General features: G+C 46.5%; 1 protein-coding gene across 11 annotated transcripts in view; it reads right to left on the reverse strand.

Moving 5' to 3' along the window:
• PPP6R3 (protein phosphatase 6 regulatory subunit 3) overlaps positions 1 to 18540 on the reverse strand; it is a 318072-nt gene that overhangs the window by 246922 nt on the left and 52610 nt on the right. For 10 of the 11 annotated variants that reach the window (XM_063944360.1, XM_063944362.1, XM_063944364.1 and 7 more), the window contains one exon: positions 1620 to 1852. In XM_063944360.1, the coding sequence (XP_063800430.1) occupies positions 1620 to 1852 (233 nt within the window). Of the gene's footprint in view, positions 1 to 1619; positions 1853 to 8186; positions 8199 to 18540 lie in introns of those variants that run through there. The other variant, XM_063944365.1, reaches the window with a different exon arrangement.

Here is an 18540-nt window from a genome sequence, read left to right on the forward strand (position 1 = left end):
CCACATATCCATCCAATCAGGTGTCGGCGGAGACACCACATTCATTTGCTCCCGCTCTGCTTCCACATAGCCTTCCTCATCAGACATGTCGACACAAGCGTACCGACACACCACACACACACAGGGAATGCCCTTTTTGAAGACAGTTCCCCCACAAGGCCCTTAGGAGAGACAGAGAGAGAGTATGCCAGCACACACCCCAGCGCTATCAACCCAGGAATAACACAGTAACTTAATGTTAACCCAGTAGCTGCTGTTTATATATTGTTTTTTGCGCCTAATTATGTGCCCCCCCTCTCTTTTTACCCTCTTCTACCGTGTATCTGCAGGGGAGAGCCTGGGGAGCTTCCTCTCAGCGGAGCTGTGGAGAAAAAATGGCGCTGGTGAGTGCTGAGGAAGAAGCTCCGCCCCCCTCGGCGGCGGGCTTCTGTCCCGCTTAAATATACAATTTTTGGCGGGGGCTCATACATATATACAGTGCCCAGCTGTATATATGTTTAACTTTTGCCAAAAGAGGTCCCAAATGCTGGCCAGGGCGCCCCCCCCTGCGCCCTGCACCCTTACAGTGACCGGAGTATGTGAGGTGTGTGGGAGCAATGGCGCACAGCTGCAATGCTGTGCGTTACCTCAGTGAAGAACGGAGTCTTCTGCCGCCTGTGAAGTCTTCTTTGCTTCTCATACTCACCCGGCTTCTGTCTTCCGGCTCTGCGAGGGAGACGGCGGCGCGGCTCTGGGATCGGACGGCGAGGGTGAGATCCTGCGTACGATCCCTCTGGAGCTAATGGTGTCCAGTAGCCTAAGCAGCAGGACCTAGCTTCAGAGAGTAGGGCTGCTTCTCTCCCCTCAGTCCCACGATGCAGGGAGTCTGTTGCCAGCAGAGTTCCCTGAAAATAAAAAACCTAACAAAATACTTTCTCTCAGCAAACTCAGGAGAGCTCACTGAAAAGCACCCAGCTCGTCTGGGCACAGTATCAAACTGAGGTCTGGAGGAGGGGCATAGAGGGAGGAGCCAGTGCACACCAGAACCTAAATTCTTAAAGTGCCCATGGCTCCTGCGGAGCCAGTCTATCCCCATGGTCCTTACTGAGTCCCCAGCATCCACTAGGACGTTAGAGAAAACAAGTTATTTCAAATATAAAACTATTACATAACCAAGTTATTTAGGGGGTGATTTAATTATTATTTTTTTTAGGCACCCAACAGCAGCTACTCAATTGTTCTGCCACTGTGGTGTGATTACCGCCGAAACTGCTGCTTGTTCTTTAGGTGGCATGCAGAAATGTGGCAAAGTGTACCATTTGAGCGCCCAAATGATACTGTGTGTTGTGGTCATTATTTTAGCCTGATTTAGCTGCTTTGTGCAGCTAAACCCAGTGCTTTCGGGTGCTTAAAAAGTAATCGGTGCACAATTAGAGCAACAATTTAATTTCTCTGATGGGCCCCCAAATAAACATTTGAATTTCCCCCTAGTTAAGAGGAAGGTTTGTATAGCACCTGCTTGTATCACCTGTTCTAGTTTACTTTAAAACATTTCTTTACTTCAAAAAGCATCAATATGGATTTTGTACATATCAGTCTATCTAAACAAAATTAGGATATCACAAATTTACCGCTCTTACTTGTAACGAATCTTCTCATCCATATCTTGAGGTGGTTCCTCTGTGATGAAAGTCACTAAATCTTCCAAGCATTCAGATTTTAATAAAAACTCCACAAGCTTACGATTCTGAGCCTTGCATTCTTGCAGTATATCCTCCTCATCCATCAGTTCCTTTAGGGTCACCTCATCTCTTTCTAAGAGGGTGTCTATGTGAGATGAAGAATGCAGGTCGAACTTCCAAAACATACTTGTCTGATGAGAAAAAGCTACATTTCAACATTTTCACATTTCAAACTGACTACACAGCTGCCTAAAAGAAACCAATGGAATAAGTGATGCCTCTCTGCGTTGCTAAACGGGAGCCTAACATGAAGTCAGTAACACCTCAGATACCATTAAAAATGTGCTGCAAAATGTAAGATTAACAATTCCTTTTTCCGTTACAAAATTGTTAGTGTAATATTTTAAATTAGTACAACCTCCAATTAAAAAAACCCCACACGCAGCCTTCCTTGCTCAGTCACAGCTATAAGGCCTTACAGCTGTCTCAAGAAAGCTGTCAAAAAAGTGAGCTTAGTTGCTGTGTGTATCAAGTCTTAAGACATTACAATTAATATATATATATATATATATATATATATATATATATATATATATATATATATATATATATATACACATATATACATACATATACATACATACACACTATAATTAATAATATAAAATTAATAAATATTATTATTAATAATAATTAATAATAACAAATAATGTGTGTGTGTGTGTGTGTGTGTGTGTGTGGGGGGGGGGGGAACCACATTTATTATACCAGAAACCGGGACATGAGCCAGGGACAAAGTCTAGTGGAGAGTGGCACTACTGCGGAAGGCAGACTGTTCTAAAAGCCTTTGCTCTGGACAATTTACACATCTTTCATCGGAAATTGTAAGAAAATTAACACATACCATGAGCTTAGTCTGATTAGTAGAAGCAACGTAGAACTTTTTTGGAAATCTAAAACATGAATTAAGCTGCAGGACTTTTAATATGTGTAAAGGTATATTCAATAACCCCGCAGCTAATTGCCGCTCCGGAACAATACATCTAGCGGGGATAACCCTGCACGTGAAACCACGATTTTGGTCTGTAAATCTGCAAGAAACCTGCAACATTGGTGGATCACGCAAAGGTGGAGCCCACTGATTCTGCAGTTTATGCAAAATCAGTGGGTTCCCACATATGTACCCCCAATTTTTAAGAGCAGGGAAAAAAGGTTATTTAATTGAACAGACTTTCCCCGCACTGAGGGGATTTTAGCTGGCTAATGTAATATCCACCTAAACATAACTGCTTAAACCAACTATAAACATTTTTGTATTTTGCCAGCTTAAGACAAAGGTCTAGGAGGGATGACCGAGTGATGCAAGGCTGAAGAAAATGGGATTTTGGTACTTAACTGTAAATCCATTTCTCCGATTTCACAGGGGACACTGGAGGATTATTACAGTGGGGCATCCCAAAGCTCCCATTACGGGTGGGAAAGAGCCGAGAGTCCTGTAGTACCGCTCAGCCAAACTGAGAAGCCGAAGCCACAAAAGTATCAAACTTGTAGAACTTGATAAAAAGTTGCCGTTCTACACAACTGCGTCAAAGAAACTCCTCTAGGAACCGCCCAGGTAGAGCCAACTGACCTAGTTGAATGGGCGGACACTGAAGTAGGTGGAGGCAGCAAGGCTGCGAGATACGCCTGTCTAATAGTAAATCTGATTCAACATGCTAATGTCTGCTTTGAGGCCTGCCATCCAGGCCTGTCTGCATCATAGAGAACAAAAAGAGCATCAGTCAGCTGTTCGCTCTATATACATCTACAGGGCCCGAACAACGTCCAGGGATAATGAAGAGGGCAGGTCGCCTGAGGGTACTGGAACTACAATAGGCTGATTAAAAAAAGAAAAGAAAAAAAAAAGGAGGACCTGAGTGCGGAGTTCCGCTCTGTCCTCATGGAAGATCAAATATGGAGGACGGCACGAGAGAGCTCCTAACTCAGACTCTCCGAGTCCAGAGCCAACAGGGAGGGAGGGAGGGATGGGGCTTAGGGCGTATAGCCCCCTGAAGAAAAGTCTGTACCTCAGGCAGTAAAGCCAATTTTCTTTGGAAAAAATGGAAAGGGCAGAGACTTGAACCTTTAGTGACCCTAGGCTCAAACCCGCTGAGATGCCAACCTGGAGTAAAGGCAAAAGCCTGGCCAACCTAAAGGAAGTAGTTGAGAATTGACGCTGCTCACACCATAAGATGTATGACCTCCAGATGCGCTAATAGTGTCTGGAAGTGACTTCCTTTCGAGCACTCATAATAGGAATTACTGGTGTTGGGATGCCATTTTGTCTTAAAAGTTCCCTCTCAACAACCACGCAGTCAAACGTAGCCACTGTAAGTCCAGATAAATGAAAGGACATTGTAATAGTAAATCCTGTCTCAGAGGTAGTAGCCACGAGCCATCTATAAGCAACTGAAGTAAACTGCTGTAGTTCTTCGAGGCCAGTCCGGAGCCACGAGGAGAACTTAGATGGCCTCCCGTTTGATTCTCTTGAGGAGGTGCGGTAATAGGGGAAACTGAGAAAAAGGGACACGAATTGGAAAGTCCAACGGATCGTCAATGCGTCGACCGCCTCCGCATCTCTGGTGCGAGAGCAATACAGAGGAAGTTTGTGGTTCCTTCTGGACAGCATGAGATCCATCTGCAGGAGTCCCCATCGGCGAACCACTTGCTGAAAAACCTGCAGACGTAGCTCCCATTCGCCTGGATGTATATCCTGACGACTTGGGTAAATCGGCATCCCAGTTCTCCACCCCTGGTAAGAACACCGCCACTATTGCTACTGTATACGACTCTGCCCACAGTAGGATCTTGATGACCTTCATAGCAGCTCTGCTGCGGGTTCCCCCTTAGCGATTTATATATGCCACTGCCATGGCGTTGTCTGTTTGCACACATATTGCCCATCCTTGGAGATGACTGGCCGACAGTAGAAATGTTGTATACAGCCTGAAGTTCCAGAATATTGATACGTAGAGTCTGTTCTTGGAAAGTCCAGAGTCCCTGGAATTGGCAATCTAGAGTCGCCGCTGGCATACGTTGTGAGAAGCACCCAATCTGTGAGTGCAAAGTCCCTGCCTTTTGACAGATTTGTTGTCTTCAGCCACCAAAGCAATGACAGACGCGTCCTGGGGCTTAGCTGAACCATCTTATGCATAAAAAGATGCAGACCTGACCATTTGGAAAGGAGATCTAGTTGGGACAGCCTGGAGTGGAACCTCCCGTACTGTACCGCTTCGAACGCTGCAACCATCTTCCCCAGAAGATGAAGGCAAAGATGAATTAAAACTCTGCAATGTTGTAAGACCAACCAAACCAACTCTTGAATGGACTGAATCTTGTCCTGAGGGAGAAATATCTTCTGAAGCACACTGTCCATGATCATCCCAAAGAATTTAATTTGCTGTGTCTGTTGCAACCGAGACTCCTGGACATTTATGTTCCATTCGTGTCTCCTGAGAAAATCCCGGGCTGTTATCATCTAACAACTTCTCCTCCGACTGGGCCTTTAGGAGAAGATCGTGTAAGTAGGGGACAATGTTCACCCCTTGAGAGCACAATCGCGCATCATCACTGCATTCACCTTTGTGAAAACTCGAAGTGCTGAAGAAAGACCGAAAGGCAAGGCTTGAAATTGAAAATGTAAATCTTACCGCAAATCAGAAAAATCTCTAATGGGGCGGCCAAATCGGTATATGGAGGTAGGCATCCCTGATGTCTATTGACAAAGTCCCCTGCTTCTAGACCATTTATGACCGAGCGCAGGGACGCCATCTGGAATCTGAATATTCTCAAAAAAGGATTGAGACACTTCAAATTCAGAATGGGTCTCACCGAGCCGTCCGGCTTCGGCACCACGAACAGACTGGAATAAAATCCCTGTTGTTGCTGGTGGAATGGCACTGGAACCATGACACCCTTCTTCTGGAGTTTCCGTATTGCCAAGAGAAGAGAATCCAGACGCTCTTGTGAAACTGGTAAACCTGCTGTAAAATATCTTGGAGGAGGGTTTAACTGAAACTCGGGTTTGTCCCCCTGTGTAATCTCTTACCCAGGCGTCTGTGCAGGTTTCCGACCAAATCTGTCCAAAATTTAGCAAACGAGCTCCCATCTGGGATCCCCGGGAGGGAGGGGAGCCAGTCACGCGATGGGCTTAGTGGCGGGTTTAGGGTCTGGCGGTAAGGCAGCTGTAGCACGACCACATCCTCTGCCACCTCTGAAAGATGTGGCTCCTCCTCTTGCACGTCCTCTGAACTTTGACGGAACCCGAAAGGATCGGAAAGACAGTCCAGAAAAAGCCTTCCTGGGAGGAGGAGCTGCAGAAGGAAGATATGTCTACTTAACTCCCGTGGCCTTAGAAATTACAGTGTCCAGTTCCTGACCATACAGGATCTCGCCATTAAACGGTATTGCTTCTACCACCTTCTTAAAGTCTGCATCAGTTTGCCATTGCCTAAACCAGAGCACACGGCGTGCTGAAATAGACAAGGCCGATATCCTGGATCTGATGGTTCCGGCGTCCTTGGATGCTTCTCCCAAATATACAGCAGACTCTGATATGTTCAGCCAGAGTAATCAATTCATCTGTAGGGAGACCAGACTGTAAACCCATTACCAATTGTTCTGCCCGGGCTTCTATCGTCTTGTTAACCCACATACCAACCAGAGTAGGGCGAAGAAGTACCCCTGCTGCTGAGTAAATAGACTTTAAGGTATTTTCTAACCTGCGGTCGGCTTGTTCCTTTAATGTGGTTGCGCTAGCTACTGGTAAGGAGTCTTTTTTGACAATCTAGATAGGGAGGGATCTACCAGAGGAGGTTTCTCCCACTTAACCATATTTTCCTCTGGGAAAGGATAGGACAGTAACAGTCTACATGTAACTGGAAATTTCCTTTTAGGATGCTTCCATGCTAGTGCAAAGTGATCATCTATTTCCACGGAAATAGGAAAGGAGGTCTTTGCAAAAAAGGAAGGCTACGGAGGAGACAGATCTGGCACTGTATGAGAGCATTTAAGCTCTTATTCAATATCCGCGTAATTCAGAATTAAATCCGTATCCGAGTCCTGGGGAACCTCTCCCTCCTCTAAAGGAGGCATATCTTCAATGTCTGAGGCGACTGTAAAACCGCTGGTAACGGACTTTTTGGAGACTGCATGTGTAGAAAAGGAGGTGGGGGATTTATATGTCCCCATAGACTTGCGCAACTCCTCTGACTTGGCTAAACAGTGTGCCCACTCTGGTTTGGTCAGAGAATCCAGAGCTCTAGATGCTTCTCTATCTTTACGGGAAGCAGCCAGTTCCACTGACAGATCTGCCATGACCCCGTACAACTGAACCAGCCATGGTGGAGTGGGATCCTGCAGAGTTGCAAGATTTTCTGCTGGGGGAGTTGCTTCACAGTTATCACAATATAATGAACCCTCATTTTGTTGTGTGAATTTTGCAGAGCACTTCTTACAAGCATATAGCTTCTGTGAAGCCTTAAGAAGTGCCTCTGCCAGTTATTGTCAGCAAATAAACAAATAAATACAGTTGCAGTAGAGGCCTGTGTTAGAAACAGAGGAAAAATAATATAGAGGGGGAAGAACAGGCGAGAGACCAGTAACATCCGCTCTATACTGACAGTTACAACTCAGTACAAACTACAGGCGTTTCTTGTACTAAAGATTTAACTCTTGCAGTGACTCTAAACACTCTTCCCCTCTATACCCCCGGTATCAACAATACCCAATCACCGCTTTAAGCTTTCTGGATTCTGCAGCGCACTTAGTGAGCCCACTGCCCCAGCGTTCACAACGCTCCTGTAATGGCGTCGGTGAAGACGCAGCTATGTGATCACAGTCAGCTCCCACAAGACCGTGCCAAAGTCCCACCGGCAGTTCCTACGTTGCAGACAGACAGGGGCAGTAGGCCTCAGCTTGAAAATAGAGAAAACTCTGGAGAAGTCCAGAGAGAGGACCGGCTCCCTCGGGCACATTTTTCAAACTGGTCTGTAGGGGGGCATAGTGGGTAGGAGCAAGTCACAATTGAATTTAAAGTGCCAGCTCCACTTGTCCACCATCTATACCCCCACTGTAATAATCCTCCAGTGTCCCCTATTGGATGAAGGAGAAAATTGATTTTAACGATCTAGTGGTGGCATTTCTAATGTCCCTCTTCTGTGTGCATCACAGGTGAAAAAGGTGATGAGAACAAGTAGCAGCACAGGACTGGAGTGCTAGTCTAATATGCCTAAGGGTATCCATCTTTCTGGAGGTAAGTTATTCAAATAGCACTGAAAACGTAAATTTTCCAGTTTGTTAAAAACTAATATCACCTAAAAATTTATTTTTAGATTAAACTGTCAACAGGCAATGCATGAGATAAAAAGATCGATTACCAATCGGTGTGTTTAAAATGGTCATGTACAGGTTTAATCACAGCACTCCAGAGGTTATCATTTTCATATACAGCAATTTCCCCCTTTCCCCAACTTGTGTGCCACCTACCAGGAGACAACCATTACTTGATTGGTAGGAAGCACAGAAAAAAAAAAGAAAAAAAAGCAGTTAATTCCATAAAATGTATTCAAAGCATACATCCCTAAACCACTGAACGCGGGAGTGCCTGCTTACATGACATGCTGCTTCCCGGCCACCTGTATAGTAATGCTGTATTGCAGGCAATTATTCTACCCGATCATTGAGGGGACACATGGGTGACCCTGTAACTTAGTTTTCCTTTTATTCTTCGTAACAAAGGTAAAATCAACACATTACATTAAAGAAACCAATTTGTAATTTTATAACCAGTTATAGAATATCTGAGAATAACGCAGGAATAATTTAGAAGTCATGAGTGAGGTTCAGAGCACCATAAAGCCATAGGGCTGGTATACTGTAGGTAGTATGCAACTGTAAAGCATTATTGGGTTGTCAGGCACTCAGTGCAACATTATAGCTGTATCACCCAAAATGTAATTGTCATTTATTTCACAGATCAAGCACCAAATGGTCAATGAAAAAAGCTGGGGTTCAGCAAGCCACCAAGTGGAAGCCGGTGAATACTTCGAGCTACGGATGTGTCCTCATACATCTAGCCTCGATATGCCACACGGCAGGAAATGCCTGAGGAGAGCGAGACAACCGCTCGTGCTACTCCGCTAGCATCGTACATCTTTGTTTGTCAAAAATGCAACTTAGACGACGACACTAGGAAACACCAGGAGTCTGAGCTTATTAATTTGACATGTGACCCATATCGGTGTGCGACTGAGTCTGTATACATAGCACAAAAGGAACTTCACATGGTAAAAAGCCACAACTGCTGCATCGTAGCACTTCATATGTAGATTCAGAGACATGATCACACAAATTAATCAGCACAGTGCATCCTAGTCGCATCACGTTGTGACTAAGACATTTTCAGCAGAATAGACGCCCAAAAGCTAGCAAAGTCTCAGAGGACCTGGCACATAGAGGAGCTGTTTGGCGCAACTGCAGCAAAGATGTATGTAGACACATCTGTACATCCACAACTTTTACTACTTACCTATATATATATATTGGGAGAGGGCTGGGGGAAGCCCAGCACCAACGGATGTGCTGGGCACGCCCCTAACAGTGACGTCGCCGGCCACAGGCGCTCTCTATAGTAGCGTCTGTGGGCCGCACCGCCCCCTAAAAATAAGAATTTACTTACCGATAATTCTATTTCTCATAGTCCGTAGTGGATGCTGGGGACTCCGAAAGGACCATGGGGAATAGCGGCTCCGCAGGAGACTGGGCACAAAGTAAAAGCTTTAGGACTAGCTGGTGTGCACTGGCTCCTCCCCCTATGACCCTCCTCCAAGCCTCAGTTAGGATACTGTGCCCGGACGAGCGTACACAATAAGGAAGGATTTTGAATCCCGGGTAAGACTCATTACCAGCCACACCAATCACACCGTACAACTCGTGATCTGAACCCAGTTAACAGCATGATAACAGAAGGAGCCTCTGAAAAGATGGCTCACAACAACAATAACCCGATTTTTGTAACAATAACTATGTACAAGTAATGCAGACAATCCGCACTTGGGATGGGCGCCCAGCATCCACTACGGACTACGAGAAATAGAATTATCGGTAAGTAAATTCTTATTTTCTCTAACGTCCTAGTGGATGCTGGGGACTCCGAAAGGACCATGGGGATTATACCAAAGCTCCCAAACGGGCGGGAGAGTGCGGATGACTCTGCAGCACCGAATGAGAGAACTCCAGGTCCTCCTCAGCCAGGGTATCAAATTTGTAGAATTTAGCAAACGTGTTTGCCCCTGACCAAGTAGCTGCTCGGCAAAGTTGTAAAGCCGAGACCCCTCGGGCAGCCGCCCAAGATGAGCCCACTTTCCGTGTGGAATGGGCTTTTACAGATTTTAGCTGTGGCAGGCCTGCCACAGAATGTGCAAGCTGAATTGTACTACAAATCCAACGAGCAATCGTCTGCTTAGAAGCAGGAGCACCCAGCTTGTTGGGTGCATACAGGATAAACAGCGAGTCAGATTTTCTGACTCCAGCCGTCCTGGAAACATATTTTCAGGGCCCTGACTACGTCCAGCAACTTGGAATCCTCCAAGTCCCTAGTAGCCGCAGGCACCACGATAGGTTGGTTTAAGTGAAATGCTGAAACCACCTTAGGGAGAAATTGAGGACGAGTCCTCAATTCTGCCCTGTCCGTATGAAAAATTAGGTAAGGGCTTTTATAGGATAAAGCCGCCAATTCTGATACACGCCTGGCTGAAGCCAGGGCTAACAGCATTACCACTTTCCAAGTGAGATACTTCAAGTCCACAGTGGTGAGTGGTTCAAACCAATGTGATTTTAGGAATCCCAACACTACATTGAGATCCCAAGGTGCCACTGGAGGCACAAAAGGAGGCTGTATATGCAGTACTCCCTTGACAAACGTCTGAACTTCAGGTACAGAAGCTAGTTCTTTTTGGAAGAATATCGACAGGGCCGAAATTTGAACCTTAATGGACCCTAATTTGAGGCCCATAGACAGTCCTGTTTGCAGGAAATGCAGGAATCGACCCAGTTGAAATTCCTCCGTAGGGGCCTTCCTGGCCTCGCACCACGCAACATATTTACGCCAAATACGGTGATAATATTGTACGGTTACATCCTTCCTGGCTTTGATCAGGGTAGGGATAACTTCATCCGGAATGCCTTTTTCCTTCAGGATCCGGCGTTCAACCGCCATGCCGTCAAACGCAGCCGCGGTAAGTCTTGGAACAGACATGGTCCCTGCTGGAGCAGGTCCTGTCTTAGAGGTAGAGGCCACGGGTCTTCCGTGAGCATCTCTTGAATTTCCGGGTACCAAGTCCTTCTTGGCCAATCCGGAGCCACGAGTATAGTCTTTACTCCTCTCCTTCTTATGATTCTCAGTACTTTTGGTATGAGAGGAAGAGGAGGGAACACATACACTGACCGGTACACCCACGGTATTACCAGAGCGTCCACAGCTATTGCCTGAGGGTCCCTTGACCTGGAACAATATCTGTCCAGTTTTTTGTTGAGGCGAGACGCCATCATGTCCACCTTTGGTTTTTCCCAACGGTTTACAAGCATGTGGAAGACTTCCGGGTGAAGTCCCCACTCCCCCGGGTGAAGATCGTGTCTGCTGAGGAAGTCTGCTTCCCAGTTGTCCACTCCCGGAATGAACACTGCTGACAGTGCTATCACATGATTTTCCGTCCAGCGAAGAATCCTTGCCACTTCCGTCATTGCCCTCCTGCTTCTTGTGCCGCCCTGTCTGTTTACGTGGGCGACTGCCGTGATGTTGTCCGACTGGATCAATACTGGCTGACCCTGAAGCAGAGGCCTTGCCTGACTTAGGGCATTGTAAATGGCCCTTAGTTCCAGGATATTTATGTGAAGTGACGTTTCCATGCTTGACCACAAGCCCTGGAAATTTTTTCCCTGTGTGACTGCTCCCCAGCCTCTCAGGCTGGCATCCGTGGTCACCAGGACCCAATCCTAAATGCCGAATCTGCGGCCCTCTAGGAGATGAGCACTCTGTAACCACCACAGGAGAGACACCCTTGTCCTTGGAGACAGGGTTATCCGCTGATGCATTTGAAGATGCGATCCGGACCATTTGTCTAGCAGATCCAACTGAAAAGTTCTTGTGTGGAATCTGCCGAATGGAATCGCTTCGTAAGAAGCCACCATCTTTCCCAGGACCCTTGTGCACTGATGCACTGACACCTGGCCTGGTCTTAGGAGTTTCCTGACTAGGTCGGATAACTCCCTGGCTTTCTCTTCCGGGAGAAACACCTTTTTCTGTACTGTGTCCAGAATCATCCCTAGGAACAGCAGACGTGTCGTCGGAATCAGCTGCAATTTTGGAATATTTAGAATCCATCCGTGCTGTCGTAGTACTATTTGCGATAGTGCTACTCCGACCTCTAACTGTTCTCTGGACCGTGCCCTTATCAGGAGATCGTCCAAGTAAGGGATAATTAAGACGCCTTTTCTTCGAAGAATCATCATCATTTCGGCCATTACCTTGGTAAAGACCCGGGGTGCCGTGGACAATCCAAACGGCAGCGTCTGAAACTGATAGTGACAGTTCTGTACCACAAACCTGAGGTACCTTTGGTGAGAAGGGCAAATTGGGACATGAAGGTAAGCATCCTTGATGTCCAGAGACACCATGTAGTCCCCTTCTTCCAGGTTCGCTATCACTGCTCTGAGTGACTCCATCTTGAACTTGAACCTTTTTATGTAAGTGTTCAAGGTTTTCAGATTTAAAATGGGTCTCACCGAGCCGTCCGGCTTCGGTACCACAAACAGCGTGGAGTAATACCCCTTTCCCTGTTGTAGGAGGGGTACCTTGATTATCACTTGCTGGGAATACAGCTTGTGAATGGCTTCCAATACCGCCTCCCTGTCGGGGGTAGACGTTGGTAAAGCAGACTTCAAGAACCGGCGAGGGGGAGACGTCTCGAATTCCAATTTGTACCCCTGAGATACTACCTGCAGGATCCAGGGGTCCACTTGCGAGTGAGCCCACTGCGCGCTGAAATTCTTGAGACGGGCCCCCACCGTGCCTGAGGCCGCTTGTAAGGCCCCAGCGTCATGCTGAGGACTTGGCAGAAGCGGGGGAGGGCTTCTGGTCGTGGGAAGAAGCTGTCTGTTGTAGTCTTCTTCCCCTTCCTCTGCCCCGGGGCAGATATGAGTGGCCTTTTGCCCGCTTGCCCTTATGGGGACGAAAGGACTGAGCCTGAAAAGGCGGTATCTTTTTCTGCTGCGAGGTGACTTGGGGTAAAAAGGTGGATTTCCCAGCCGTTGCCGTGGCCACCAGGTCCGATAGACCGCCCCCAAATAACTCCTCCCCTTTATACGGCAATACTTCCATATGCCGTTTGGAATCCGCATCCCCTGACCACTGTCGCGTCCATAATCCTCTTCTGGCAGAAATGGACATCGCACTTACTCTTGATGCCAGAGTGCAAATGTCTCTCTGTGCATCTCGCATATATAGGAATGCATCCTTTAAATGCTCTATAGTCAATAATATATTGTCCCTGTCCAGGGTATCAATATTTTCAGTCAGGGAATCCGACCAAGCCACCCCAGCACTGCACATCCAGGCTGAGGCGATTGCTGGTCGCAGTATAACACCAGTATGTGTGTATATACTTTTAAGGATATTTTCCAGCCTCCTATCTGCTGGCTCCTTAAGGGCGGCCGTTTCTGGAGACGGTAACGCCACTTGTTTTGATAAGCGTGTGAGCGCCTTATCCACCCTAGGGGGTGTTTCCCAACGAGCCCTAACCTCTGGTGGGAAGGGATATAGTGCTAATAATTTTTTAGAAATTAGCAGTTTTCTGTCGGGGGTAACCCACGCTTCATCACACACTTCATTCAATTCATCTGATTCAGGAAAAACTACGGGTAGTTTTTTCACACCCCACATAATACCCCTTTTTGTGGTACTTGCAGTATCAGAGATGTGCAAAACCTCCTTCATTGCCGTGATCATGTAACGTGTGGCCCTACTGGAAAATACGTTTGTTTCTTCACCGTCGACACTGGAGTCAGTGTCTGTGTCTGGGTCCGTGTCGACCCACTGAGGTAACGGGCGTTTAATAGCCCCTGACGGTGTTTGAGACGCCTGGACAGGCACTGAGCTGCCGGCTGTCTCATGTCGTCAACAGTTTTCTGTAACGTGCCGACACTGTCACGTAATTCCTTAATTACGGCCATCCATTCAGGTGTCGACTCCCTAGGGGGTGACATCACCATTATAGGCAATTGCTCCGCCTCCACATCATTTTCCTCCTCATACATGTCGACACACACGTACCGACACCCAGCACACACACAGGGAATGCTCTGATAGAGGACAGGACCCACTTAGCCCTTTGGGGAGACAGAGGGAGAGTTTGCCAGCACACACCAGAGCGCTATATATGTATAGGGACAACCTTACAATAAGTGTCTATCCCTTATAGCTGCTTATATCTGTTATTTTGCCAAATAAGTGCCCCCCTCTCTTTTTTACCCTGTTTCTGTAGTTGCAGGATGCAGGGGAGATTCTGGGAGCCTTCCTACCAGCGGAGCTGTGTGGGAAAAATGGCGCTGTGTGCTGAGGAGATAGGCCCCGCCCCCTTCACGGCGGGCTCTTCTCCCGCTTTTTTCTGGAAAACTGGCAGGGGTTAAATACATCCATATAGCCCAGGAGCTATATGTGATGTATTTTTCGCCAACTAAGGTAAATTCATTGCTTCCCAGGACGCCCCCTCCCAGCGTCCTGCACCCTCAGTGACCGGAGTGTGAAGTGTGCTGAGAGCAATGGCGCACAGCTGCAGTGCTGTGCGCTACCTTATGAAGACAGGAAAGTCTTCTGCCGCCGATTTATGGACCTCTTCTTGCTTCAGCATCTGTAAGGGGGCCGGCGGCGCGGCTCCGGGACCCATCCATGGCTGGGCCTGTGATCGTCCCTCTGGAGCTAATGTCCAGTAGCCTAAGAAACCCAATCCACTCTGCACGCAGGTGAGTTCGTTTCTCTCCCCTAAGTCCCTCGATGCAGTGAGCCTGTTGCCAGCAGGTCTCACTGAAAATAAAAAACCTATTTAAACTTTTACTCTAAGCAGCTCAGGAGAGCCACCTAGATTGCACCCTTCTCGTTCGGGCACAAAATCTAACCGAGGCTTGGAGGAGGGTCATAGGGGGAGGAGCCAGTGCACACCAGCTAGTCCTAAAGCTTTTACTTTGTGCCCAGTCTCCTGCGGAGCCGCTATTCCCCATGGTCCTTTCGGAGTCCCCAGCATCCACTATGACGTTAGAGAAATGACGTAGGCGTGGCCACGCCCCCTGATTTGCGGGGCCGCGCCCCCTGATTCGAATCAGTTACGGTCTCTTATCTAGTTCATCAGTACACTACAGAATATACACCTATAAGGGTGAGGGTGTTCTTTAAAGGCTTGAACAGAAAACCTATTGACTGTATCTGAATGTATTTCTTTTAAGAATGTTTATATGAATGTATGGAACCTTTTATTTGTAAAAAAAAAATGTTCATATGAATTTATGGAATTCTATGTTTTTGTTTTTTTTAATAAAAACAAATTGGTATCATATCTAATTTAGGCCATTCTGGCCGTCTTTTTGTTCGGTGTGTTCTCCGGTGTGAGGGTATACTTGCAGGTGATACCAGTTATAAGAATCCACACGTGGAAGAACAGCTACTGGAAATACTAAAATCGGAGTGTTTTAAAGTTATACCAAGCGCAATTGGTTATTGTTTTGTTTATGTTATTCTTTGAAAGTTCACTAACAGGGACTTTTTCCACATTGCTGCTGGTGGGTTGAGCGTGGGGTGGAAGACTTTTTTTTGTGTGTGTGTGTGTGTGTGTGTGTGTGTGTGTGTGTGTGTGTATGTATGTATGTATGTATGTATGTATGTGTGTGTGTGTGTGTATGTGTGTGTGTGTGTGTGTATATATATATATGTATATATATATATATATATATATATATATATATATATATATATATATATATATATATATATATATATATATATATATATATATATATATATATATATATCTCTCCACACACACACACAGGTTGAGTATCCCTTATCCAAAATGCTTGGGACCAGAGTTATTTTGGATATCGGATTTTTCCGTATTTTGGAATAATTGCATACCATAATGAGATATCATGGTGATGGGACCTAAATCTAAGCACAGAATGCATTTGTGTTACATATACACCTTATACACACAGCCTGAAGGTGATTTTAGCCAATATTTTTTATAACTTGTGCATTAAACAAAGTGTATCTACATTCACACAATTTATTTATGTTTCATATACACCTTATACACACAGCCTGAAGGTCATTTAATACATTATTAATAACGGTGTATTAAACAAAGTTTGTGTACATTGATTCATCAAAAAACAAAGGTTTCACTATCTCACTCTCACTCAGAAAAGTCCGTATTTCGGAATATTCCGTATTTCGGAATATTTGGATATGGGATACTCAACCTGTATATATAAATAATAATTTATGGTAGACTTACCATGGTTAAATCGCTTTATGTGAGGTACACTGGATTCCACAGGGAATACATCGGGTGTACAGTTGGATCTTGATCCGAGGCACCAACAGGCTAAAGCTTTGACTGTTCCCAGGATGCACTGCACGGCCACCTCTATAACCCCGCCTCCAGGCAGTAGCAGGTAAAAGACGGTAGAGGTTAGTCACATAGAAACACATTCTCACGACAGGAGAAGGGACTAGCAGCTAATGCCATTCAAACCTAAAAGAAGCTAAGTGTGTCAGGGTGGGCGCTCTGTGGAATCCAGTGTACCTCGCAGAAAGATTTAACAAATGGGAAGTCTACCATAAATCTCCTTTTCTGCAGCGGGGTACACTGGGATTCCACATGGAATACATCGGGGAGGTCCTAAAGCAGTTCCTCATGGGAGGGGAAGCACCGTAGCACGTACATGAACTCAGCGTCCAAAGGAAGCATTCTGGGAGGCGGAAGTATCAAAGGGATAGAAACGGATGAACGTGTTCACTGAGGACCACGTAGCCGCCTTGCACAACTGTTCTGCGGACGCACCACGGCGGGCCGCCCAAGAAGGTCCAACAGATAGAGTAGAATAGGCTTTGATAGCAGCAGGAGCTGGGATACCAGCCTGCGCATAGGCTTGTGCAAACACTATTATAATCCATCTGGCCAAGGTCTGCTTATACGCAGGCCAGCCACGTTTGTGAAAACCAAAGAGAGTACAAAAAGTGAGGCAGTCCTCTCCACATAAATACGGAGAGCCCGTGCCACATCCAAAGACTGCTTTTTGGAGAACAAACCAGAAGAAATAAAGGAACTCATTCCGAGTTTTTCGCTCGCTAGCTACTTTAAGGCAGCCGTGCAAACGCATAGTCACAGCCCAGGTGGGAGTGTATTTTCGCTTTGCAAGTGTGCGATCACATGTGCAGCCAAGCGGTACAAAAACATTTTGTGCAAAGCAAGACCAGCCCTGTAGTTACTTATCCTGTGCGATGATTCTAGCGTCGGAAGTCCCGGAATTGCCGTCAGATACCCACCCTGCAAACACCTGGTCACGCCTGCGTTTCCCCTACCACTCCCAGAAAACGGTCAGGTGACACCCATCAACGCCCTCTTCCTGACAAATCTCCTTGCAATCGGCTGTGCGAATGGATTAGTCACTAGAAGCATTGTATAGCAACAATGCGGTTTGTACCCGTACAACATGAGTGCGCATTGCGGTGCATATGCAGTTTTGCCATTTTTACATCATCACTGCGCTGCGAAAATCGCCAGCATGCGATCAACTCTGAATGACCCCCAAAGGCCAGAACCACAATCTCTTGGTTAAGATGAAAAGATTATACCACCTTAGGTAGATAACCAGGGAGAGTTTGAATAACTGCACGGTCACGTTGAAAAAACAGAAAAGGGTGGACGACAGGACAAAGTACCCAAGTCAGACACCCTCCTAGCAGAGGCAATAGCCAGTAAAAACACAACCTTAAGTATAAGACATTTAAGATCCACAGACTCAAGAGGTTCGAATGGAGACTCTTGCAGGGCATTTAAGACAACAGACAGATCCCATGGAGCCCCAGGAGGGACATAGGGAGGCTGAATCCACAAAACACAGAGTAAAAAGTATGAACGTCAGGCATAGACGGAATTTTCCTCCAAAACCACACCGACAAGGCAGATGTATGAACCTTGCGAGAGGCCAGACGAAGGCTTAAATCTAGGCCTTGTTGCAGATAAGCCAAAAGCCTAGAAGAAGTTCCGAAAGAAGAGGCATCATAATTCTTAGCAGCACACCATGTGAAATAAGAATTCCAGACCCTGTAATAAATCCGTGCAGAAGCCGGTTTGTGGGCCTTCAACATAGTTTGAATAACCGCCTCAGAGAATCCATTGGCCCTCAGGAGTGGAGCTTCAAGAGCCACACCATCAAAGCCAGTCTGGCCAGGTCTGGATAGACACAAGGGTCCTGAAAGAGGAGGTCTGGGTATTGAGGAGAGGGGGGGGAAAGGAAGGAAGAAGGACAAAGCACGCTTTATCGGTAGACCCTTAGAATCAATGCCGCTTGGGCCACGCTGGAACGACAAGAAGTAGAATTCCTCTTTCTTGCTTGAACTTTCCGAAGTACCCTGGGCAGGAGTGAAACTGAAGGGAACACGTATGGCTGCCGAAAGTTCCATGGAATTGCCAGTGCTTCCATGAACGCTGCTTGAGGATCCCTTGTCCTTGCTCCGAAGACCAGAACCTTGTGATTGTGTCGAGATGCCATCAGATCTACATCTGGT

This window comes from Pseudophryne corroboree, chromosome 11, assembly GCF_028390025.1.
Source record: "Pseudophryne corroboree isolate aPseCor3 chromosome 11, aPseCor3.hap2, whole genome shotgun sequence".
NCBI classification, from domain to species: domain Eukaryota; kingdom Metazoa; phylum Chordata; class Amphibia; order Anura; family Myobatrachidae; genus Pseudophryne; species Pseudophryne corroboree.